Source organism: Monomorium pharaonis, chromosome 6, assembly GCF_013373865.1.
Source record: "Monomorium pharaonis isolate MP-MQ-018 chromosome 6, ASM1337386v2, whole genome shotgun sequence".
Classification (NCBI taxonomy): Eukaryota; Metazoa; Arthropoda; class Insecta; order Hymenoptera; family Formicidae; genus Monomorium; species Monomorium pharaonis.
Window position 1 is genome coordinate 6,385,284 of NC_050472.1, and position 25,682 is coordinate 6,410,965.

The window sequence follows — 25,682 nt, forward strand, 5'->3', positions numbered from 1 at the left end:
ACCCGAAAAACTTGAATTTTGAGAGCTAGACGTGAAATGCTAATCGAATATCAACAGTTCTATTTATTTAAACGCATTTTTCATATAGTTTTGGACGCGTACAATAGTTTTTTAAAAAGATACGGTGTTTTAATTAATTAAAACATTGTTTAAACAGTTATTTTTCCCGGAAAACTTGATTTTTGAGGACTAGACGTGAAATGCTAATCGAATATTGACAGTTTTATTTATGTTAACGCAGTTCTCATATAGTTTCAGACGCGTACAATAATTTTCTAAAGAGTTTTGGTAATATAATTAATTAAAACATCTTTTAAACAATTATTTTGCCCGAAAAACTTGAATTTTGAGGGCTAGACGTGAAATGCAAATCGAATATCAACAGTTCTATTTATTTTAACGCAGTTTTCATATAGTTCTGGACGCGTACAATAGTTTTTGGAAAGTTACGGTGTTATAATTAATAAAAACATTTCTTAAACAATTATTTTGCCCGGAAAACTTGAATTTTTAAAGCTAGACCTGAAATGCTAATCAAATATCGACTGATCTATTTATTTTAACGTAATTCTCACATAGTTCCGGACGCGTACAATAATTTGCTATAGAATTCAGGTGATATAATTAATTAAAACATTTTTTAAACAATTATATTTTCCGGAAAACTTGAATTTTTAAAGCTAGACCTGAAATGCTAATCAAATATCGACTGATCTATTTATTTTAACGTAATTCTCACATAGTTCCGGACGCGTACAATAATTTGCTATAGAATTCAGGTGATATAATTAATTAAAACATTTTTTAAACAATTATATTTTCCGGAAAACTTGAATTTTGAGGGTTGACGGGAAATGCTAATCGAATATCGAGAATTCTATTTATTTTAACACAGTTTTCCTATAGTTCCGGACGCGTACAATAATTTTCTAAAGAGTTCGCCAGAAAGTGAAAGTTTTGAAAATTGATTGAAAATTAACAGGTAACATTACATATAATATATTATAATTTTTAATTTATTTAAAGGGGATTAAGTATGGAGATAAAGTATGTAAGAGTGATATTAAGAAACATGAAAATATAATGTAATCACTAATTTGTGTTTAGTGAGTGAGAGAGGGGCGGAGGGAGGAGAGTGGGAGAGCGTGAGAGATAAAGAAGAGGATTAAATAAGAAAGTAAAGTGTAAGAGTAATATTGAACAATATGAAAATAATATAATTAATATCATTAATATTATAATTAATAATTTAGAGAGTGGGAGAAAGAGCGTGAGATAGAGAAGGGCATTAAATATGATAAAGTGTGTGAGAGTAATATTACAGAAGAAAAAAAAGTGCAATGTTCAATATAAAAATGCTAAGTGGCGCGCGCGAAGCGCGCGCAATGTTGTGGTCTATCCTTTGTAAAAAAGGGCATGGCATCGATACTCGCATCTCTCGAAGTATTGTTGTCGCTTTTCCGCGATGCCAATTGGTTCTCTAGAGAATTTAAGACAATTATCGACGAGATAGCGCAAATAGAAATTCTGTTGAATTCTAGAATCATATATTTAATATATTATGTAGAATTCAAAAGAGATTCCATCGAATTGAGAAAAACTCTAATACAGACATTGTCACTTCGACTTGCTTCAATCAATTTTGATTAATTTTAATCGGCAACCAACTGCCAAAGTAGTAAACTGAAATTATTTTTCGTCATTTTGGTATCCAGTTGTAAAAAATGTCATTTTAATGCAAAAATTACGACAAATAACGTCCGTTTCTTATTTGGACATTACATTTGTTTATATTAGTAGACTTGTAATTACATTATATTATCTGTTTAAATGTTTATTGTTTTCTTGCTCCGCCATCTTGCTCTTTTTCGCTCTCGACGGTGTGTCGGACTCCGATGCGTGCGGCTTGTCCGAGATTTTGTCGCCATTCTCTGTGTTGATCTGCACGTTGATGTTGGCGTTCGACTTCACTCGTTTGCTCCTCGGCCTCCTCACAGCCTTACACTTCTTCGTGCTTTTCGGCATGCCGGTCACTGGTTCCACCTTCTAGGTCATCGCGAGCTGCTCCAACCGTGTTGACGAGCACATATTGTTCCTCTTAACGGTCAAGTGAAGATGAGGATGAGGATCGTCCAGTTGCTCATTGTTACCGCTTAGCTCCCTGTTTGCATAATTTAAAACTGTTTAAGCAGATGGTAGTTCTTTCACTCACGCGTCAAATGATCGTATGTATCGTTCAACATCTGCCTGTTCGGCAAAGTGAGAGAAGGATTTCTTTGCGTGCTTTGCCTGACTCAGTGATACCGGAAAGAAGTGCGAGTTACGGGCTATCTTCGCTTGCAAGGAGGCAGCGTTGGACGCCGAGCTGGACGAGCTGATCGACGACAGGATAGATAATCGGCACGGATTCGGCGTGTACAGCTGGGGATCGCTGTTTACAGAACCAGGCAACGAATCGACCTTGTCGGAAATGACGCGCGAGCTGTTCTCACTCTTCTGCCTGGGCACGATTATCACGGGCTTGTAATGCATCGCGGTCAACTTCTTGCTCACGGGCTTCTTTGTGTTCTCGTCCACGTGCAACAGACACTTGAATTTCAGGTACACACTAATCTCCCACTCTACCTGCAATAATATCTTTCTCGTGCATTTTCACATATTTTTACAATTAAGTCTTTATATAACAAAACATTTTTTCTACAAACAAGTCTGTTTTTTAATTTCACAGCTTCCAATAGAAAGGGCTTCCGGATACGTGCCGCGTCCTAGTACAACGTTGCCCTGACGTTTCGCAAACGTTGCAGTTTGCATTATCAGGGCCAGAAGCTCCGATACTGTCTATTTTTTAATGATACATTATATATTAAGAACTTCACAAAAACATTTCTAATTTAAAGATTAAACTTTTAAAGACGTTTTATAACCTTTCTTTAAAAATCTTGTCTATTTTAGTCTAATAATTGTACGAGTCGAATAATATATTTTCCTTTATGTAGTACTATAAGAAACATGTACGTGTTTGTGTTTATTTAATTCAAATTCCAATTTAATCATTAGGCAAGTTTTCGCAATGCAATCAATAATGTGAATCAATTGAGATTATTGTAAACATATTTTTAAAATATTGTGTTATAATAATGTACACGTTTATAAAGTTTTGCTACAGTTTAAATTATTTGCAATTATTTATATTATATGAATATAAAATTTTTTTATAAAAAAACTTTTTAAATATATATTAAAAGCGCCCATTGTAAAATATATAATTTGAGATATAATCAGACATCTTTGTGGTTACAATTTTAAGATATTTTATTGTCAGATATTCATAGAATTCTGCAGGATATCATATATTATACTTGATATCACGTATTGTCTGTAAAAAGGATATCTCTGAAACATTTCCAAATAATACGGTCGGAATTACAGTTAAACTTTTTATTTTTTAAAAATTTGTTTTATGTTTATTTTGAGATGTAATTTGTAACCAATAATAATTTATACAACATATCTTAAATAATGCTCAAAATTTGGAGCGAACTAGCCGGCCGACCGAACCGATTGGGTTCGGTCCCCTGGGTTGAAAATTTTCTCGCGATTGCGGCGTAATCCAAAACAATATATATTTTAAATATTAAATATTATATTTTTGTTCGGAAAAACATTGTCATCAAATGCAAATTCGCTGCTAAAATGTCAAATTTTTTTGTAGCATTTATACTATTTATAATAATTTATATTTATAATTAAATGTTATTTATTTAGGAAAAGAATATGACGAAAGTTATCTTTTCTATTTACGTTATTCGCAGTACATTTAGTTTATTATTTGAAAAATAATGATCAATAAAATAATAAAACCTTTTATTTCAATTTTTTATGTCAGTTTTTGTATTAAATGATTAATAATAGAAATAATAATAGAAAAATATAAACCGACATGCAACACAAGTAATTAAAAAGAAATGTTATTCAGTATAACTAAATTTTAGTGTTAATACTTTTCTCTAATTTTATACATTTGTTTAAACTGTGTGCCAAATCTAATTTTAAATAAACAAATAATTTAAATAAATAATTAATTACTGTATGATTTAATACTGTTTATATTAAATTTCTGTAGAAATTTCAGAAAGAAAGATCGGTTAAATTATGAGAACAAGTACAAAAAGCTGTTGCCAAGCAGTTTTTTATTTCTAATTCACTCTACTGTACTATTTTTATTAATTTTCTATTTCTATATTATTAAATACGCTTATTATTAATTGAATATATTTCTGACGAATTATCTTCCGTACAGATTAATATCCATTAAGTTGTATTAGATAATGTGCGATTATTAAATATTTTTATTGTGGTGAGAGATTATCGCACAGACGCGATGACTCTTTCCAGATCTGCATCGCCGATAATTGGCGCGAATAATTCTTCAGCCAATTCTCGAGAGCAACATCCGGTAAGAACGGGCAGGACAAATAGAATCTTCGCTAGTTTGCTCTCGCGATCGTCTCGCTGTTGAAGATGTTGTATTAGAGTTTCCACGGCGTTATTTCTCGCCTGCGACATTACGTGGAAACTATTGGCAGTATCGGTGATCTCTGCAATTTAGAACCAATTTAGGTATCGCGCTATAATCGGATTTTTATTGTTGAGAAATTTTATTTTGTCATAAACGTAAACGTTACCGGAAAGTTACATATGATTCTTCTGCATATCTATATGTACACGGAAAGAACGGTTTCGTGGACTATTAAAAAATTTTGTTAAATCTGATCATAATTTTGTTAGACCATCAAAATAATTACGTAGAACTCTCAAGCTTATTGCTAGAATATCAAAACTTTTTACAGTATTGCAATTGTTCATATTTGAACATTCTTCATAATTATTTTTGACATTCTTGATAATTTACTTTTGATATTTATGGTCCAGCAAATTATTCTCAGATCTGTATATACAGATAAAATTTTAAATACTTTAGCAATCTTAATTACTTTCGTTCTTTTCATGTATTACCGACATCCGTTTTGTTATTTAGCTTTCATTTACCGGGACGACAGAGCGCAAACGTGTCTAAAATGCACAATTCAACGTCGTCGAGTTGCAGTTTTGCAATCGCGTTGCGCGTTGCGATTATGCAGGCTGAAGCACTGTTGTTACTTGTTGCAACTTGTCCTCGTAAGTTCATCAAATCAACCGGCCACGTGGCTGCGCGCAAAACAAAAAGAGCTGACCATCCGCGACGAAGAATCTTGTTCTGCTCCTCCACATTCAGTAATGAAAAGTCTCGGTGGCGGCGCGCGCCCCGAATAGCAGCCAGGAATATTTGCGCGGATACCTCGTACTGTATGGCCGTGCCTGCAATGTAGAATTCAACTGATTGTCAGTTATCATAAGAAATATGCATCGCGCACGATTGCAAATGCATTACATTGCAAATTAGGGTTTTAACTATTAAATTAACTATTGAAATTACGGAAAAGAGTTAAGTCTTATTTCTAGGATTTTATTGGAAATGCAGCAAGGGTTATAGCAAACTGTTATACTTCTTAATAGCGTACTTCTAATATGAGAAATATTAATTTAAAACTCTTAACAAATAATTATTATACGCGATAATTTTAATTTAATAAGAATCGCACATAATCCTTTTTAGATAATTATTTTTTAAGAGTTTTATATTAGACAAAAAATTTTTATTGATAGATTCTGTTAATAGTGGGCCAACTTGAATATACATAATGTAATTCTAAGGAAAAAAAAAATTACCGGGCGATATCATCCTCGTCGGCTGCGCATGACGCGACGTGATAGGAAAGAAAATATTCTCTCTACTTTCAGACTCGCGTAACGTCATCATTAGAGTATTGTTTAGTGTGGGGTTCTTGAAAGGCAAATATATCTCAGAGTTATTAAAGCGTGTGCAAAAGGTCATTGATGGATCGACTCTGGGCTTCCAAGTGACGTTGGAATTATGTGGATTTGTGAGCGCATTGTTTCGAGCGCGTGGCCCTCGTTCTTCTTGTACCGCTATAAAAATATTTGTTTTAAAAATTCAGCAATAGATTGTAAAAAAGTAAAAAAAAACTATTTTTTCTTTAGGTTTATACCAATAATTTTTATTATTTATTTGGAGCAAAAGTAAAGTAAATATTCTTTGCAGATAACAGGTATTCTTCGGATAGCAATTAAATATTCATTAAACGTGAATTTTTTGAATATGCTCTGTTTAGATTAATTTCAAGAGTTATATTCTTTTATAAAATCGAAAGATTTCGAGAAACTTATATATTTTTTAGTTTGTTACATGATTTTACACTTTACATCTGCATTTTTATCATAATCGGTATGGAAGTGTGGGTAACAATGATGTAGTTAAACAATTCTAGGTAGGGCAGCTTTATTTCTGCGATCGCACGGTAAGCTTTGTGTATTTAAGAGCGGACGACTGGAGTTGACACTCGATGTCGTTTCACGTGACATGCTATTGGCAATAGCTACTACTAAATTATTTACAAGATTCATGAAAGATGGCTATCACAGTTTGCGATTGTGTTTTTTTAAAAAGATTCAGGCTTTCCTAGTTTCTCCAAAAATTTTTAATTTTTTTATTTGTGGAATTATTAAATGTTTATTATTATTTTTTGTGCTTAATATTGTTGAATTAAAATAGATTTTATAAAATAAAAACATATAAAAATCCAACGTTAGATTAACATGAACTGTCCAGATTACAATTCCGCTGTCAATTAACTTTTCTGAATAGCGTTAAGGGCACGTGTCGAGCACACGTCATTGTTTGTATCTCGTTGAGTTTGTTAGCACCTTGCTATGTTTACTTGTCGTCGGTGATTTTATGTGGGAGATTTTATTGAGGTTAACAGATAACATATTGATTTAATTTAAATTTAGAATAAAAAATTATTTTTTTACAAGAATAAATGTAGTAAGATCAGAGATTTCTTTGATTAAAGAATCAAACTTAAGTTCAAAATTAAATTTTAGGGAATATGGAAGAAATGTTTGGATTGCAATTTCAATTAGCAACTAATTAGTATGTAATCTTGATCTTTATGTAAATCTAATAAAATATCTATAGCATCTTGTCTTAACAATTTCAAAACAAAAATTTAATTTATAAATTAAGACTGTCTAAATTAAGATTATATATCTTTTTAAAAATATTACTTGTTCAAATATTTTATTTTACCTGCTGTATTCATGCCAACAGAAAAACACTTTTTTAGACGGCAATGTGGGCACCAATTTCGTCTGGCTTTGTCAACGATGCACGATCCATCACTATCTAAAGGATCATAAATCCGGTTATTGATACTATGACTATTGATATTATAAACATTTACGAAGCATCATCGAGTGTTGCTTTTCTCATATTAAAACATTGATTCTGGAATATGCTGTATATTGTTTACTATCGCTGTTAAAAGTGTACAAACTTGTGCAAGTGAACAGTGCACCGCGACGCACAGATCTCTTGAAGAAACACGAGCAACCATCGCAGCAATAAACACCGTAGTGCTTTCCATACGATCGATCACCACATACTTTACAGGACACTGGTGTGGGTAGTGTTCTTCCTATTACGAAAGGCGGTTATCGTTTATCAGTTAAAAATTTAATATTAAAATTAGATTTAAAAATTATTAATTAGAATTAACTTTATTTATGAGCAAATTAAAAATTTTTTAGCCGGTTCACGCAATTCTGTTGTACATGTTATTAGTTTTATCCGCGAATAAGTTTGATATTTACCCATTTTCACTGCAAGTTTAAGATTACGTAAATCGTGTTGTCGTGATTTGATTGTGAAGTCGCGCAATGATATCCGAGCAATGATCAAGGTGATCGTGTCCGACCGAGCTCGCGAACGAAGGCAAACTCTGTCACGGCGTGAAACGCACCCCTATTCGAGGGAAGCTTAACTCGTTGGTGGTGGAAACGGACGGAGGTAAGTTGGACTTGTCCGACGTGCCACTTCGTACGTCAAAACGCGAAAGGATAATATTTACGATAGAGCGTGACACTTTGATAGTAAAATTATTTCAGAATCGAGGTAGCCGTATTCAACTCCTACGATACGGAGACAAAAAGAAAAGACAAATGGAGACTGACAATTATTTCAAATTTTGTTAAAACCACAGTAATATTTAATAATCTAGTAATTTTTTTGCGGAAATAAAATTGCAATCTTTTTATTACAAATTTTATTTTCTTGATGTACAATATTGTTGGTTGCTTGGAGGATACATAAAAATACGCAAAATAAAACTTCACGGTTTAATTTCTTATTTCCGCGTTGTTATAATAATAATTCTGAATTTTACTCAACAGAAAAGTTTGAATTTCTTTTATTTTTATCTGTAATAGAATTAAAAAGATATTATAAAAAAGGTATCAGGTATTACAGATATTATTATGCGCATCGTTTTAACATATAGGATACTTCATACCAACATCACCTGTTGTATTATAATAACTTATATTTTCTCCATATTTAAAAGTTTAACGGGCAATTCTAAATTAGTTTATAATATCTCTATTAAAAATTTTAATAAACTAAAGAAAGTGCATTGTTCATTTTTAAATTAAGTTTTTACCATATTATTTTTTTAAATAGCATCTCTCATTTTTTTACGTTGGCAAAAGAAACGTAACTTCTCTGTTGTCTTAATTGAGTAAAATTATTTATTGCGCATCGCAGAAGTAGTGTTACAGAGGAACTATACACAAAGGTTTATTCTTGATTAACCTTAACTAAACATATGCGTCAAGAAACCGTGGTGGCGGCTTCGAGTCAATAAATTATAAGAATGGCTCGTCAGACTTCGTCTATTTATCTCTCGAAGTGAATTATTATTGTATTCGTGCACATGGGTTATGGCTAAATCTGATAATATTGTATTCGTGCCTCGAGAAATCAACTTCATCCACTGTAATTAAGAATTTGCACTTATTTTTTACAATTGTAAATTTAATGTATACTTCTATATTCGCTTCAATCACAATTACGGATAAATAATATACTTTTTTGGTCATTTAAGAAAAATATTATATGCAAAATTCAACACACATTTCAATCAATCGTAAAGAATTACAAGTAAATGTCCAAATCCAGTATTATAATAGTGGATAAAGCAATGAAGAAATTATCGAGGTCGAAAAAGTCTATTCCTAATATTGCAATAGTTTATAAAGATTATTTACAATTAAGTACTCTGGTTGCGCGTGCAAGTATTTGTTGTGTAACAAAAAAATCGTAGCATAATTGGCGTATAGGTATAAAAAATATTATTTTAACACTTAAATAACAAAGACGTCTTTCTTTTTTTATAATCGGAAAATCGAAACATTACTGCCTGATTAAAAAACTAAAAAGTAGCGTGATAAGCGCGATGATTTTAATGCTCTTCAAATATAGAAATCATATTTTTATTTGTTGCACACGAGCCTTGCCAATAAATCTGTCATTTCTATTAAGTAACTTTGCTCTTTTGTCAAACCAGAAAACACACACACAGCCTCTCTTTCTTTCTTTTTCTCTCTCTCGCACTAATTATATTATATTATAACTCAACTATTTACAGATATTCGAACGCAAAAAGCGCGTAATTAAATATGGAAATGTGCTGCGTCTAATTAGCAATTTATAGTTTCGTTCCGTTTTCTCATGCAATTCCAATTACTACCGTTAAAACTAGCAAAATGATTTTCAATACGCGTCGTCTTTCCTAACTTTTTTATAATCCCTGTCATTGACTAGAGATCTCAGTTCTCACTTGCCCAACGACACGTTTTAAAATCAAAGTTTTTGAAACACGACTGATGATATTTCGTCTTCTACTAAATCATTTTATTACACATTAAAGCATTCGCGCATAGACTTTCATATGAGATAATCGAAAACTTAGTACTTTTTCGAGAAATAGTACTCATCTCTTGGTTTCATATTATTTCAGTTGCTATTACCAAAGAGTGAAATTTTTTTTCTTTGAATTTGAAAAATTTGCACGTCACTGACTAGTCCCATGTTGCAGAAGGATTCGCCTTCCACACATTTGTCAAAAGGAGGAAGAGTCTTAACTGTTAATTCGTAATTCTTGCTCTTTTTTCAAATACAAACGGATTCAAATTCCAATCACAATCTTCGATTCTAAAATTATCAGAAACTTTATCATCTTTCATGTAAAGTTTCTCGGTGAATTCTTGAATAGCCCATATTGCAAAACAGTCTTTTTTCATCTTTCAACGCGTCTGAACTTACTTTCAAGATTCTAGCAAATGACGTTCAATTACTAAACAATTACGAGGACGCGAGCAGTTTCGCTGCTGTAGTGACATGATGTTGATGATGATAGGGGGCCTCCTGGGTGCCGTAATAGCTCTGTTGTTGATGCTCACTGGTCACAGCGAGTTGATGGGGATGTTGATAGTAAGACGAGTACGGCTGACCAACGACGCCGTCGCAGCTTCGCGGTTCCGTTTTCACAGCAGGTACATTTCCGGTGGCCAGGAGAGAGGTATGTCCGAGGTAAACGGGTCTATCGGTCGATGTCGATGAGCCCGATGACTTTGGCACCTCGATCTGGTGCTGCTGCTGCTGCTGTTGTTGTTGCTGTTGCTGCTGATTGTTCTTCAAGTCTGTAGAGAAATAATCACGTTTTAAAATAAAACATTATAATAAAATATTCTGCTTAAAAAATTCAATAGAATTAAAGAAATCTGTATAATTTCTTTATAATAGCTTAAATATGAGTCTACTTGAATCACACGCATACACATAAAGAAAAATATAACATTCATCAACCTGTGGAAGGGGAAGATGTAGTAGAGGTCGTAGTCTCATGATCCCCCTGGGACGATCTAGCATTCTGCTCTGGAGTCTTCTTCGGTTTTCTCTTCCTTGTCTGTATACCGTCTTTCCGCATGGCTAGCGGCCTATTGACCCCGTGCAATTTAAAGTATAACCCGCAAGCGTTGCATACCGGCTCGCCCTCATTGTTACGCCTCCACAGGGTGGTGGTGCGAGTGCCGCAGTTTGTGCAGCACAGCCCGAGTCGTCTTGTCGCGGTCTGAAATTCCGACATCTATCCCATTTGTAACGCAAAATGACTCAAGTTATACGAATGCAATTATTATGATCAGATAAAGTGTTCATAGAAGTATCAAACAGAAACGTATTGAAGAGAAACTTTTTTAAAAAGTGTTAACTATTAAGAGTAAAACAAATAGAAGCATTTGTAAATACTAACAATATTTTCATATTAAAAATTAGTATTAAAAGTCAGACTTTTTCACCGAATATAACACTATGTTGCTTTTCTATTGTGCAAAAAGAAATACGGATTCTTCGTAAAATGCACGTAATATTAGCAAAATTTTATCACAAAATCTTATCATTTGTGGATGAACTTACCAGGCGTTTTGAGGGTTTGATGAGCGGCCTATTCATGCCGTTCATCTTGTGATAGAGTCCGCATGCATTACAAAGGTAATGACCAGTGCCGTCTCTTCGCCAGAGCGGCGTCGATATCGCGCCGCAATTCACACATTCGCGACCCTCACCGAACTGGAAGTCCATCGCGGTGTCTGTAATCATTTTCATATTCGATCGATTAACGACGTCTAATGCACATGTGATTAAAGTAAATTTATAAAGACACTAGTTGCCCACTAGTTACCTAAAAAATGATGGACTGCGTACGATGAAAGAAATAGGGAACAGGGAACAGATTGATAAGATGAATATATTGAATAAGGAACATTTTATATTACCTTTATTCAACACTAGCATTTTAAAACAGTTTATATTCTCTTAATTTGAATAACAATGTGGTAAGTTTCTTTGTCCAGCTAATATTATAAATTTAAATGATGAATGGGAGAAATTGGAAAAATTATTATTATTAATCTATGTAAAAATTTTGATTGATTACCATTATTAATATTATATTATTATTTATTAATTAATTAAATTTCTAATGCAAATCATAAAGCTAAATATGTTAAATGTTTTGAAGATTTTTTATAACAAATTAACATATTTATCACAAAGTATGGAAAATATAACGAAATTGTGGGATATAGACGTATCATAGTCTTTAACAATTTATTATATTTACTTGCAAATTTTCTTCTGTCTTGTTACTTATTGATATTTCAAGGAATCCGATCTCAAACAATAAGATTTTTATTAACAACTTAAAAGTACCAAGTCTTTTTGAATTGTCAGCTAAAAATCTTGGATCAAAAGTTGTGGCTTTTTGTTATTTTTATTACTTATATATTTCATCGTTCAAAATACGCAATAAAACAAAATAATAAATTCAATGTTTCTTATAGATTGCCATATAATTCATTATCGTATGCATGATTAGATATTGTGATAAAGCGAAGTATTATATTAATTGTGGAAATAGTTGTTGTGACTTTTATTTAAGAGAAATAAAAAATTATAGACCTTATGGAATGAAAACAGTTATGATCTTTTGGAAGAATTAAATTAAATTTCTTACAACAGAGTCATTTAAATTTTCTTATTGCTCAACGTTGCGTTATAGAGCATATTACACTATTACTGATTTCCAATAATTAATAATATTTTAAAACAACCTAGAACATATGAATATTTAACGCGTATAAATATATCAATAAATCTCAAGTTTAAGTTTTTCCCCTAAATTTAGGGGGTATTTTATTTCGGTTAAAGGCAAAATAGAGGAAAAAATATTGAGGGATAGGTGAAAAACAGCGTCAAGTTATATTCATTGTACTTAACTGAAGACGACTAAAAAATGAGTCAAATTGCATCTACGTACATGTCACGTACATACATATTCTTGTATTTAGGTGATTTTTAGGGGATATTAGAGATTGGCTAGAGAGAAGTCGCAAAAGTCATCTGGCAACATTATTAAAAATGTCTCATTTTATGTCAATTTTCACCTTACAAAAATAAAAATAAGAATAAGAATGAAAATGTTAAGACAACAGAATTGAGCAATCATATAAATCAGGGAATATCGAAATAGGAACATAACAGTAAATGTAACTATATTGCTATATATAACAATCCGGCAGTATCTCATCGGGAATATTATTTCGCATATAAAGCTTTCAGCACACCATACGCTTTTTCATGCTAGCACGCATGCGAGGCGTTTTACGATTGGGTTACGATTGGTAATATAATCATTTGAATCAATCAGGACACGTAATAAGATGTCTGGTATGCGATCTATTATGAAAAATCGTATCGTGTGCCGAAGGCTTGAGATAAAGGAACCAAAAGGAACGTGGCAATCTGGCAATTGTATGCCAAATTCTTGCTTTTGGTAAGTCCCTTATATTTCCAAATGGAGTCGTCTTATTTACGAGAAATTGACTTGCGGCTATCTCGTGATGGATAGTAAACTCGTTCGCGCGCAGACTCTGCCGTGGGGGAATCCCGCACTAGTTGAACGATGAAAGTGCGCGCCTGTATCATGCGTTCACCGCTCCGCGAAAGTGTGTCGTGGTTGCCGTAATGTACGGCGTGTTCATGCTTATGTGTGATCGCCACAATATACATAATACACCTGCATACATACATTTTGTCATGTATTGCATATTCCGAGATATAATTAGATTTTTAATGCAATATATTTGTAATAAAAACTCTTTTTTTTTATAAATAGTACATTTAAGAAAAGCCCTGTATATAAATTCTGTGTATAGTTCTGAATAAATCCTGAAAGAAAATGTTAAAATATTGTGAATTTAACATTTCTTGTGCTTTTTTAATATTTTAATTATAAAAAGATTATGTTATAATAACATAAAATATGTTTTTATGTAATATATCTTATTTTTCTTAGTAATTGTTTATTTTCTAAAAATAAAATTTTAGGAATAAAATAAACAGTATTCGACAAAAAGTTTTAAATATTTTTCTCTAATACGTTGTTTATTTAAATACGGCAAAATGAAAATTTTGTTTCTCGCAAATAAACTATTCATTTTTACGCATGTGAGCCTTTTTAAATAAAATATATTTTACAGAAATATACGTTTCACAGAATATTTCACAGAAATGTATATTTCGTCATCACAAAGTTGGTTATAATTAATAAATAACGAAGAAAACACAAGAAATACTTAGTTTTGAATATTTTGATTTTTTTCAGTATGTATATAACTCTATAGAACTTAATAATTAAACAAATATAGAATGGCTGAAAATAATTTATTTATCTCTGCACATACGTGTGTGTGTGTAATTGCATATTGCAAATTGCATAATGAAAATAGGAAATAAAAAATATGAATATACTAAAATTTTTTGATTAAGCTAACTCACTTGAAGATTTAAATTTCATTCCGCACATGATATTATTAAGTAAGTATTATCAAAAAATCAAAATAAATTAACCTGTTAAAAAATTATGTAAAATATTATTTAAAACTAATATTAAAATTTCGAACTGATTAACTGTACGATTTCTAAGAAAACCAAAGTTTCAGTTAAAGTTTTAGACATGGTATCTTACAGCAGATATATCAGATGATTCATGTACTTCGTTACGTTCGTTACTTTTTAAAATGCATCAATAAAAGTTACATGAATAGTTAAAGCAAACTTTTTTGTATTACATGTCGTTACAAAAATTCAACTCTACTATCCAGTTTTTCTCGAATACAAGTAAAAAGTTGATGAAAACAAATATGTTGACAGATATTTATGAAGTAAAGAGATGTAATAAAAAATTTTAAATTTAATTTAAAAAATTGTTACAAAGATATTAATTAAAAATTAAGCTGTTCTAAAATTTCAAGTAAGCATCGAAACGTTGCACGTTAGTCGTCTAATTGTATAATTCGACATTTTAGCAACATTTTTATAACAAACTGGAAATATATATAAACACTTTATAAAATTCTATTAACTATTATTGAAAACATTTCATTAATTCAATTTTACACAATTAAATCCAATAGTGATCTCATAGAATCCAAATATGTGCCAAAATTTCAACAATTGTTATGCTCTCACAATCGGTAAGTCACTTTTTTGCCAGGGTTTCCAAGTTTCTCTTCCCTTATCACACGACGTTCGCCTTATATAGTATATTTAATATTATTTCTACTACATATATCGTGGAAATCCGGGGGGATCGGCTTTATCCGCGCCAAACTGACGGAATAAGAGACCGTTCTTTACGTCTTATCTGGACGTCTCGAGGACGCCGGTGTGGATTTAAAGTTAGACGTAGGCGAAGAGAACTGCGCGACGGAGAACTGTTCCCGCACTCTCCAGAGGAAGCATCCGCTGGCTCTCTGAACCGATTCCCCGTCGGTACGCCGTAAAACACTTGACCGCGAGATCGACCCGGCTCACTTCAAAGGCACCGCTATCACTTATCCATCGCACATGGCCCGCCGCGTGCACGCCGGCGAGTAGCGTCTCCGCGGAGGAAAGTAGCTTCTTTCTCTTCGTCCCGGCGGCGGCGCGGCGTTTTTCTCGCCCGAGCGGCGCTGTCACGAAGTCAGCGTTAATCACAAAGTCAAATGCTTCTTTTCACGCGCCCCTTAATACGATATTTTATTGTCGAGTATCGTTAAAAGGTTCACCGCTCTATGACGTCTGCGAATAAAAAAATACTCGGCTATAAAATCTTACACAAAAGCTAAACGAGAGACAAACATCGTCAAGCGACTGTCTCTCTCTCTCTCTCTCTCTCGTTATTTCCGAGTGCATGATTCGCTTGATTTCGATTAGAAGGCCCTCTCGTCCCGTCGGGCCATCGACAATATGGAAATCAAAAGTTCACCAGATTTTATTGTACATATCTAGCCGCAGGAGCAGTCGGCGCACGCTCGAGAACACCGCGGGTGCCCCCTCGCGGGCTCCGTGATATCGTCTGCGGTTTCGATAAACTAATCGGCACCATAGGAAATTGCATGCCTACATATCTTATCGCCGTGGCATACGGGTAGTTCCCATAACTTTTGTTTGTTTATCATTGCGCGACTTCACGCGTGATGCACGCCAACGAAAAGCGATACGAGCTGTACCTCCATTTTCACGCCGCCGGTCGCGAGCGAATTTAAAGTACAATACAGGCAGGGAAGACTAATGGAATTAAGCTGTAATTAGTGATATTTTTACGTCGCAGCGATTAAAGGTAGCGTTATAATACAATCGTATAAATACAATCAGAGTTGAGTGTGTTAATTTTTTTTTAACTAAGTTAAAGTTAATGGCTTATAAAATTAATTTTATTATATGTTAAAAATTGCACGAAGAAAAATCGAAACTGACAATGAGTTAAAAGCCGCTTTGAGATTGAATTAAGTTTAATTAAAAGTTAAAATTTTCAAAATTATTATTCTTAATAAATATTAGAGTGTCGTAATGTTTTAGAAATTGATGATTATTTGTAAATGAAATTATCCAAATTTTTGCGCTAATTTAACTCAATTGATGAATATGTTAGGAAGTAACAAATAATATGCAAAAAAGTTTAGCACAATTATTTCAATATTTTGATGTAATTTGGAAGCAATTGTGGGAGCATATTTGAAAAAATTAATATTCATAAAATGTGTTAACACATTTATTCCATTAATTTACCTTAGAATTTCACGTTTTAAAATTACATTCTTTTATTTGTTATCCACTCATTAACTATATTATTTCAGCGTTAAAAAATATTGAAGATACAAATAATACATATCATGTACACATTTGAATAAATGCTCGGATTTGTGTTAAACATTCAATATAAAAATTTTAACAAGGACCGGTTTTGACATAAAACGTGTTTACTGCATAGCGCAAAAAACTTTTATATCTCACGTTTACTTTCGCCACAGCATAACCTCATGGTTTATTTCCGGGGGAAAGAGGGGGGGGGGGAAACGGCAGATTGACATGATATAGGTATGTGCGAGAGAGATTAAAAAAGAAATCACATGTACGCACCATAAGGCGATGCGCGTTGGAAGCCGGTGCCGTCGTAGGCGCGCCACGAGGACATCATCGCGACGTTCTGCGCGTAGAACGGCGCGGCCGCGGCCGCGGCGAGGGTCGAGTGAGGATGCGCCGCGTGCGGGTGCCCCGCGTGCGGATGTCCGGGTCCAGCGTGCGGGCCCATCGCCGCCGCGGTGCCGCTCGTGTGTCCGGCGAGCGCGTGATGCGCCGCGTACGTCTCCACCCCGTGCTGCCAGGACGCCGCCGTCTTCTCCCTTCGAAAGGATCAAGTATATCAAGTATATATACACACACATTTCACCTTTATCTTTGTAATATGTAGTGCTGAACTATCGTTACATTCAATACTGAAAATAAGTAATAATTGTTGGCCAATTCGATACTGTCCAGTATTACATTTTTATATAAGAGTAGTTTGTTTAGTCGAACACAACGCATTGGCAGTACATTGGTTAAATATGTATTGGTTATATTGGGAGTGCAATGTTTTCCTAATACAACGCCAATATTAGTCGTAAAATATTAGAATGTCCAATTAATGTCCAATATAAACAGTTGATTGGTTCAATATTGCTGCTTAGACAAATTGGCTAAATAAGATGAACACTGAAAGAAAAATTCTTGGTAAACTTGTGAAATGCATTTAGTAATGATATTGTTGAAATATTTGGTTATTATAAACAAATGTTGTAATAATAACAAAATTATAATAATATTAACAAAACGTTTGGTAATAATTATAAATATTTCATTATAAGTACATTATTTTGTTACAATTACCTTACGTTTAGTTGAAACTATTTCACTAAGGTTTTGGGTAATTTGGACCAAGGCTCGATTATTATAACCAAGTCTTCTTTTTCAGTGAAGCGTCTACTTTACAATATTAAACCAATATTGCCTGTACATTACTTCCCAGTATCGTGCCAATGTTTCGTGCTACTTAGAATCTCGCAGAGGTCGGCGGGCACGTACCATGCGGGCGAGGGTGAGGTTGGGAAGGAGTGATACTGCGCCGCCGTGGTTACCGATGGAATCGCCGGTCTGGACGACGGAACGTAGACGGGCGCCTGGAGCTGTTGCGCGTGCTGCTGCTGGTGCTGCTGGGACTGCTGCTGGTAGTCGGAGCTTGCGCCGTACCCGCCACTTCCGCCCCCGTGGAACATCCTCCTCGAGAGCTACCACCGTGGCATCTGTCGAAGGGGAAAGAAAAGAGAAATTAGAGTAACGCTGCATCCAACCCGCGAAGCTTTTTAATTCGCGCTATTATTCCAAATTGCGTAAGGTCAATACAATATCCGCATTTTGCATATTGTATAATTCTCGGCAAGTCGCAATTATTTCGTTGAGCTTTTCTTATTCGTAAGGATTTTAGTAACTACATTGATTGCTCATTTTAATAATCCGTAAATCGTAATTTATCATCTTTATTGCGAGGCAACTGTGACACGAGGCTCCTCTCGATTAAAAAAAAAAAAAAGATCCCTTTATAGTCGGCGCCGACAACACAAACTACAAGTGTAAAAGCGCAAGGCGAACGGCGGCGAGTACTCCGCGCGCTAAAGGGCTGCCGCCGCCGGCAGTCTCGTTTCCCTACCACGGAAAGATATATCGTTACGCCGGTAATATGGAGAAGCCGGCAATAATACATCCTGCCGCAGATAAATGTTAATGATCCGTTTAGAGCCGATAACCGGCCGTGCGCATATTGAGATCCCGCCGAGCCGAGCCGAGCGCGCCGTGTAAGAAAACCAACGCGCCACGGGTCGCCCGTGAGACCAAGGATGATGCACGTGAATTAAATGCCGAATCCTGTCATGGTTGCCGTCGGGCCTCCTCCGTCTTGTCTCCGTTCGTGCGAGGGAAGGATTTTCTGGTTTCTCGGGACGGGACGACGGGAAAACTAGAAGTCCTTCGGCTTGCTCGATTACGAGCAGCGCCTTTCGAAACGTCAACTAAATTTTATCTTATGACAGGTAGCGAGAACACTGATTGAAGGGGAATTTAACGTGAGATATTTTCTGGCGGTGTTTATGCGCATTAATAATGCTTATACGTGACACACGTCTCGCTAAGTAAATGAATTATAAATCTGACGGGTGTTTTCTCTTATCAATTTGCACACGGTGACAATTTGTTTGTTAAGATTTCTATTCAAAATCATGATAGACTTAAGACAATGTAATATTTCAAAAATATATATGATTTTCTCCGATTTCTTAATATATCTATCATTATAAAATATAAAACAATTCAGTTAAATTTTACTCATTATTAGTAATTTAATTATTCTCTTACATATATATATCGTGACTACTATCATTTTGAGGGTAAATTCTAAGAAAAAATTCCATCACAGCTTCTTTTAAGTTTAACTAAATTTAGACTCCTTGCCTAACACATACACAGACGCACAACGAGACAGTTTGGATATTAATTCGATTTTTTTTTCCTAATTTCACTTATTATTCCAAACAGTCGAGATGATTGAGCAAATATATGTGAGGCATGCAGGCCTTTTGCCTCGGGATAATTAGCAATTATGATTTAAAAGCAATTTCCGCTCGCGTGTTGCGCGATTTTATTATGCAATAGGGGTTTTCCAACGATATTCACTAATGCCGGTGTTGTTGCGGCGCGTCAAGAATTTATCTCGCGGCATTGTTTTAGAAAACGAAAATAATACCAGCCCGAAGACACACGCATCGGTATCTCCCGCTCATACCTCGCGTCCATTTTGATACGTGATCCTGTGCCGCCTACGCGCAATTTCATTGTTAGGATACGCATCTCCCTAAGGATACTCGTCATTATCTATGCAGTCCATTTTAGTAGGATGCGCATAGAACATGGCGCGTTTCGAATCGCAAAATTTAGAGAAAATGGATATCTCATCAATTAAACATAGGACGTGTTCACACAATCAATTTAATTCTGTTTTCTTTTTTTTTTTTCATTTTTGTACATCTATTTCTCGATATTTTTATTAATTTATTATTATTTCTTCTTAAAACCGCGAATCATTCAGGTATTAGATATTTTTAAAGAAAAAATAATATCGAGGATCTATAGTATAATAATATCTAATAACAATAAAAAAAACAGTATATATCGATGTAGGTATAATATTTCGTTTGGTTGAACAAATATCGATAATCCGGACGGACGAGAGTATCGATAAAATTCACGCATCCCTAAATGTGAGATAGTCTAGGCAATGGGGTAACAGATATTGAATTCTCATACGCCCTGCCGCCCACAGCCATCCTATTGTCTCGGATACGCGCTTTCCAAGGAAGCGATCGTAATACCACGGTCGACGTATTCTACGAGTCAGGCCCTCCGCGACGGGTCCAGGAATCAGCGTCCGAAAGGAGCGGTGGGCAGACAACATATGGCTCGCGCGAAAAGGGAGGTACATCGAAATACATTTGCATAAAAAAGAACAGAGGCAGATAGAAAGCAAGACAAATTATGTGATTTGTATAAGAATTATATTCGGAACATAATAATTTTATACCCTTTAATAATATTCGTCTTATCCAATTTATTGCGACAATTAAAGCGTGAAACATCCGGTTGCAGTTGAATCGTTTTAATTGAAATTTAAAATGCAGGCGGTGCGAGAGTATTTGGTTATAGAGTGTTTGGTAGTTGTTTTATCATACTTCGTTGAATATTTCGTGGGGGTAAGTCGCCGGTGACAACAACCTTGGTGTTCATTTTTGCAGTAGACGATAGCGCATATGGTCGTTGCGTACACATTTACGCAAGGACGGCGCGCTACTACTCGCGACGATGTGTAAGTAAAGCAGCAGGTTAACAGCAATGTGAATTGCTCCGCATTCGTGTTATTATCGCAACATTTTCTACAAACAATTAGCGTGGTTAATTAGCTTCTACAATTCTCTTTCTTGTAAGTATGAGATGACTGCTATTTCCTAAACGAACGTTTTATAGGACTCACATAGCAGGACAAAGAATTTGAATTTATCGATTTAATTGTAATTTTTTTTCTATCGTTTTCAATTAGAAAACAGCAATGCATGAATTGAGCTATACATATAGTATAAACAATATTATTCAAATTAAATAATTCATGTAATAAATTTGTCAGACATTGATTATTTTTAAATAATTAGTTGTGATGCATTGAATAAAAATTTACACTAATCATCTCCTAAAGCATTTATATATATATATATATATGTATATATAGAAGTAAAAGGGTTTATATAGATTAATTATGATTTTAATTTTAATGATGTCTCACAAATACTAACAATTTTTATAAAGAATAAACTTTGGAAAATTTCATATTATTTGAAAAAGAGAAAGAGAGAAAAGCATTAAAAAAATAAATACTTAAATAAAGAGCTCAACTAAAAAAGTTACAAACAAAAAAGCACGAAAATGATTCAATTCCCTCAATTCTTTTGCCTATAGCTTAATTTTTTTCGACAGAGTATCCCCTCTTTTCTACCCCCTTCTTTTTCTGCCGTTAAAGACATCTTGTTTTGCGTGTAAAATAAAAAAAATGTTAAATAATGCAAATTTTTGGATACTGCAACAAAATTATTCTCTCCGTGTTGACGTCGATGGAACGATGAACCCTTCCACTGAAGGGTTTATCTCGGGAGAGAAGCCATTGTAAGCACCCAGAACGCGCGCGAACGGAAGTGCCGTAATAAAGTATCGCACAATCGTTGTATTTTAACAATCACTTCTCTTGGTAGTGCCGTACAAAGGGTGCGTTCTACTTGACGCTCGTGACGCTCTTGGAACCATTTCATCCTTGTTTATCAAATATTAAACAAGGACAAATTACACTCGCGAGTGTCGCAAGCATTAAGTGGAACACGCCTGAAGTATCATACGCATTGCATATTAACGAATCGTGCTTGTGTAAGGGTGTAAATGCATACTGAGAGAAAGAAGAGCTCTGGGAAGCACCGAGTGACGATGGAGCAACTATGAGGTGAATAATTTTACTTGCAGTGTCCAATTGTTACTTAAACGCGTTTATTCGCGAACGACTTTAACTCTGGAAGGCAAAAGTGAATATTTCTACCTTCAATGGCAAAAGCGGAGTGAAATTTCACGCCAAACTTCTCGGGTGTCCTTTCTGTCAGCAGTAGATTAATAATTAAGTAGTGCATTTTCTTCGTTATAATGAAGAAACGATCATGTACACAAGCATAGTGTTTTTTTTTGTCAGAGAATTAGTGAAAAATCTACTTAAAGCAAAAGAAACACGAAAAATGTGCGTAAACGAGCGTAATTTAAATTTTGTTGATAAAGCATCCCGCAATTGCCTCTTAGGGTTAAATAAGAATACGATTTACAAAGTTTCACAAGATATTATCCGCAAAGTCCGCTTAGCGCGCAAAGTCGAGCGCAAAGTCGCGTGTTAAGAGTAGGGATTTCACGAGAGGGTGAGAGAGGAGCAAGAGGAGCCGGAGGAGAGAAAACTGAGAGAAAGAAACGCGCGCAGGCTTCAAAGGGGTGGGGGGATTTCGCCGTGTGTACCGTGGCGGGGATCAAATGATAGTCCACGCAAGTCGGAGAGAGAGAGATGCTGCTGGCGAATAAAGGCACCGCGTGAACGAGAGAGAGAGAGGCGCGGAGACGCGCGCAGACGCGTCTCCACCTTCATCGCCTTGGCTCCGACCGTTGAATCGGAGATACCGATAGCGGCCATCGCGGTCACAAATATATACCCCGTGTAGGCGGGACCAAAAGTTTTCGTCGCGTGTGTGCATGCAGTCGTACGCGTTTATACGAGCGAGCTCGAGGCGCGCTCGGGCGAGCGTGGTTGCAGCTGCATTATGCGATCCGTACAGTCAAGTGAATATAATTGCAAATTCGAGTTTATAAAAAAATGCGTATGATATATTATAGTTTTTCTGGGTAAAAATCACAGCAAAACATGTTAAACCACACGTTTAAGCATGTAAATTCATTTTTTTAATGAGATGTAGTTATCTTTACACGGAAAACTAAATCATACACACACACATACACATACACACCTACACGCACCCGCGCACGCGAGGAATATTTATTAAATCTATAATGTAGTGATCAATTGGGTTAGATTGGATTTCAAATAAATTCAACTGTAAAATGAAATCTATTTTTTTTTCTTGAAACAAGAAGAACAGTATGCTGTTATATACAATTGAATTATACAAGTGAATTATACAATTTTTGCGAATTGTTTGGACTAAAAATTAATTAGATATTGAACTTGTTTGTTTCTGTCCCATATATTAATTCAGTTATCTGGCCTCTTTTGTGTATGATTAATTATCTGAAGTGATTTTTATATCAATTAAAAAAAAATGACCTGTATTAATTAAAAATTAATATTATTAATTACATATTATAATATTCTACAATTTGTTGTTAACATTTAAGACACATACATTATGTATAGATTTTTTCAATATTTTCTTTAAAAGGTAAGAAAAAATATAGAAATATAGATTCTCGATCAGTAAAAAATCTGAATGTAAATTAGAATTTCTACAATCCAAAATATAACCAATCTTTTAATGTTTATTTTCGCGACCTATTTATTATTATCATAACTTAAACTTAATTGGTTTTCAGGGAATCATAACTCATTAATTCGTGTTTATTGATTTGAGCGAAAAAAGCCTCTTATTCTTTTTTTCATTTATTACTTATTTAATAGGCTGTTAATGTCACAGACTATTCTTTTGATGAGTACAAATGTATCTTATCGACGGTATCAGTGACTGTCGGAAGCATAAGATACATTATAAAACGACTATAAAACGATGCATGACAGTTTATAGTGTCTAATCCTTCACCAATGTGCGAGATCCGATCGGCAGTATGCAATATGGTATTCTAGCAACAGCTTTTTTCCTATCTACTGGATAATATTGACTTCTAATTGATATTAATGACGTTACGTTGCTTGACGAAGCGTAACAAGTGGCAACGCAGCTTATCTCAATTTGCGATAGAAAAACACGTTTATTACACACGTACTATAACGGCAATAATAAAATTAGCATAACTTATCGACATCAGAACTATTTTGATATTGCTTGATAATTCTGGTGAAAAGTGTGTAATCCTACGAATATGACAAAATTAATTTATTTTCGTATCTCGATGACGATGGATGAAATGTAAACTATTTAGTTGCGGTATCTGAAAATATTAAACTGATTCTGTCTGATCATTAAAATAATTTACGCTATATAATAGAGAAAGGGGAAGTGGATTAATTAAGCCGTAGTAAGTTTTATCTGTTCGTAATACTTCTGTTATAAGGTGAAGAATTCTAGTGATTACTTATGGAATCTCTCATTTGTTTAGTAACCAGCAGTTATGCAGTGACGCTAATATGTAAATTTACGACAACCGACATTTGTTAAAAGGCATTTTTACTTTTGAACATTTGGAAATTTTTCAAGTTATACTTTAGCGTTGAATTACACATTATTTTGTCATTCTTTTTAAACTTGGGCATATTATCACATGAATATATATACATTAGACTTTTTTGTTATTTAACATTTTATTTGGTACGTGTACACATATTTTTGCATATGTTTTGCATTATTTTCTTGTTATTTTGGCTAAATACGTAATGTTATTTAACAAAACGTTGTTTTTTAAATAAAAGTAAAATTTTAAACTTGTTTTAGTGAAGAAGTTATATTACCAACTTTACTTCTCTTCACATTTTCATAAATAACATCCTAAGTATTAAATATTTTGTAATTTAGAATTGCTCGAACAACAAATAAAAATGTTAAGTTTTTAATTTAAATTATTGGTTATTGACAAAATAATTGTACAAAATATAATTAGAAAGTTATAATATTATTTTTCCTCTATTATTTAAAATATTCTGTATTATACTGTACTGATCCATAAACATCGGCACGTTGTATATCGGTGTCTAATAAATTTTTTTTTAATCACTCTATCATGATTCTGATCTATAGTGATGTAAGAAGTGTAATTTGTGAGATATCAATCTTCCGTCGGACATTTTATTAATCACTACGCAGTATGATTGGTAACAGCCAGAGGCGTATGACACGCGACGGAAACTAATTCAGCGTTTCTCGCGTTGCACGATAATTGTTTGAACGTTTGTGTTCGATCGTAACACTATGATTAAATAATATTCGATTTAAGTTGAAATCGTGAGAGAGAAACGTGCGCAAGTAAAGGAGTAAAGAGAATTCTCAAGTTGCTAATTTATTTCCCATAAACATGAAGGTGACGTTCTTTCTGCCCGAGAAAAAAACTTTATATCAAAGTAGATCAAATTATATCAGAAGGCACAAATTATAGATCGAGTCATATCAGAGCAGATCTAATTTTACAAATTAATTGACAAAATTAGATATGATTTGATCTTTGATATAAAGACTTCTTTCCCCGAGTGGGACAGAAACGGCCAGGAGAAATGTCTCAAGGATTTCAACCATTAAAAGTACCGAAGGCAATCGAACGGCCGTATGAGCATTGCGCATTCAACTCTTCGCCGCGTTGTTACACGGCGGTAAAGATAGAAAAACAGGCTCCCCCTCTCAGACATATATATGTTTAAATCTTTCGCAAGTGGAGACGCAATTTGCGCACGAGTTTGTTATATGCACACGCGACGGTGCACGCGTATAAATGCTGCGCACGCACG

General features: G+C 34.2%; 2 protein-coding genes across 5 annotated transcripts in view; both read right to left on the reverse strand.

Moving 5' to 3' along the window:
- Positions 1-3,886: 3,886 nt before the first annotated feature.
- LOC105829438 (nuclear receptor subfamily 2 group F member 6) lies at positions 3,887-7,856 on the reverse strand. The gene is made up of 6 exons (XM_036288423.1): positions 7,774-7,856; positions 7,458-7,598; positions 7,189-7,306; positions 5,547-5,563; positions 5,050-5,376; positions 3,887-4,598 (listed from the first exon to the last, which is right to left on the reverse strand). The coding sequence occupies exons 1-6, from the start codon at positions 7,775-7,777 to the stop codon at positions 4,366-4,368; spliced, it is 840 nt and encodes a 279-aa protein (XP_036144316.1). The 5' UTR covers positions 7,778-7,856; the 3' UTR covers positions 3,887-4,365.
- The window catches only part of LOC105829439 (GATA-binding factor A), an 80,917-nt gene continuing 61,364 nt past the window's right edge, over positions 6,130-25,682 (reverse strand). For 2 of the 4 annotated variants that reach the window (XM_036288193.1, XM_036288192.1), the window contains 5 exons: positions 17,966-18,183; positions 16,982-17,244; positions 11,435-11,607; positions 10,826-11,105; positions 6,130-10,659 (listed from right to left, as the gene is read on the reverse strand). In XM_036288193.1, coding sequence (XP_036144086.1) covers positions 10,322-10,659; positions 10,826-11,105; positions 11,435-11,607; positions 16,982-17,244; positions 17,966-18,156 — 1,245 coding nt within the window. In that variant the 5' untranslated portion in view covers positions 18,157-18,183 and the 3' untranslated portion in view covers positions 6,130-10,321. Of the gene's footprint in view, positions 10,660-10,825; positions 11,106-11,434; positions 11,608-16,981; positions 17,245-17,965; positions 18,465-25,682 lie in introns of those variants that run through there. The other 2 variants (XM_036288195.1, XM_036288194.1) reach the window with 2 other exon arrangements.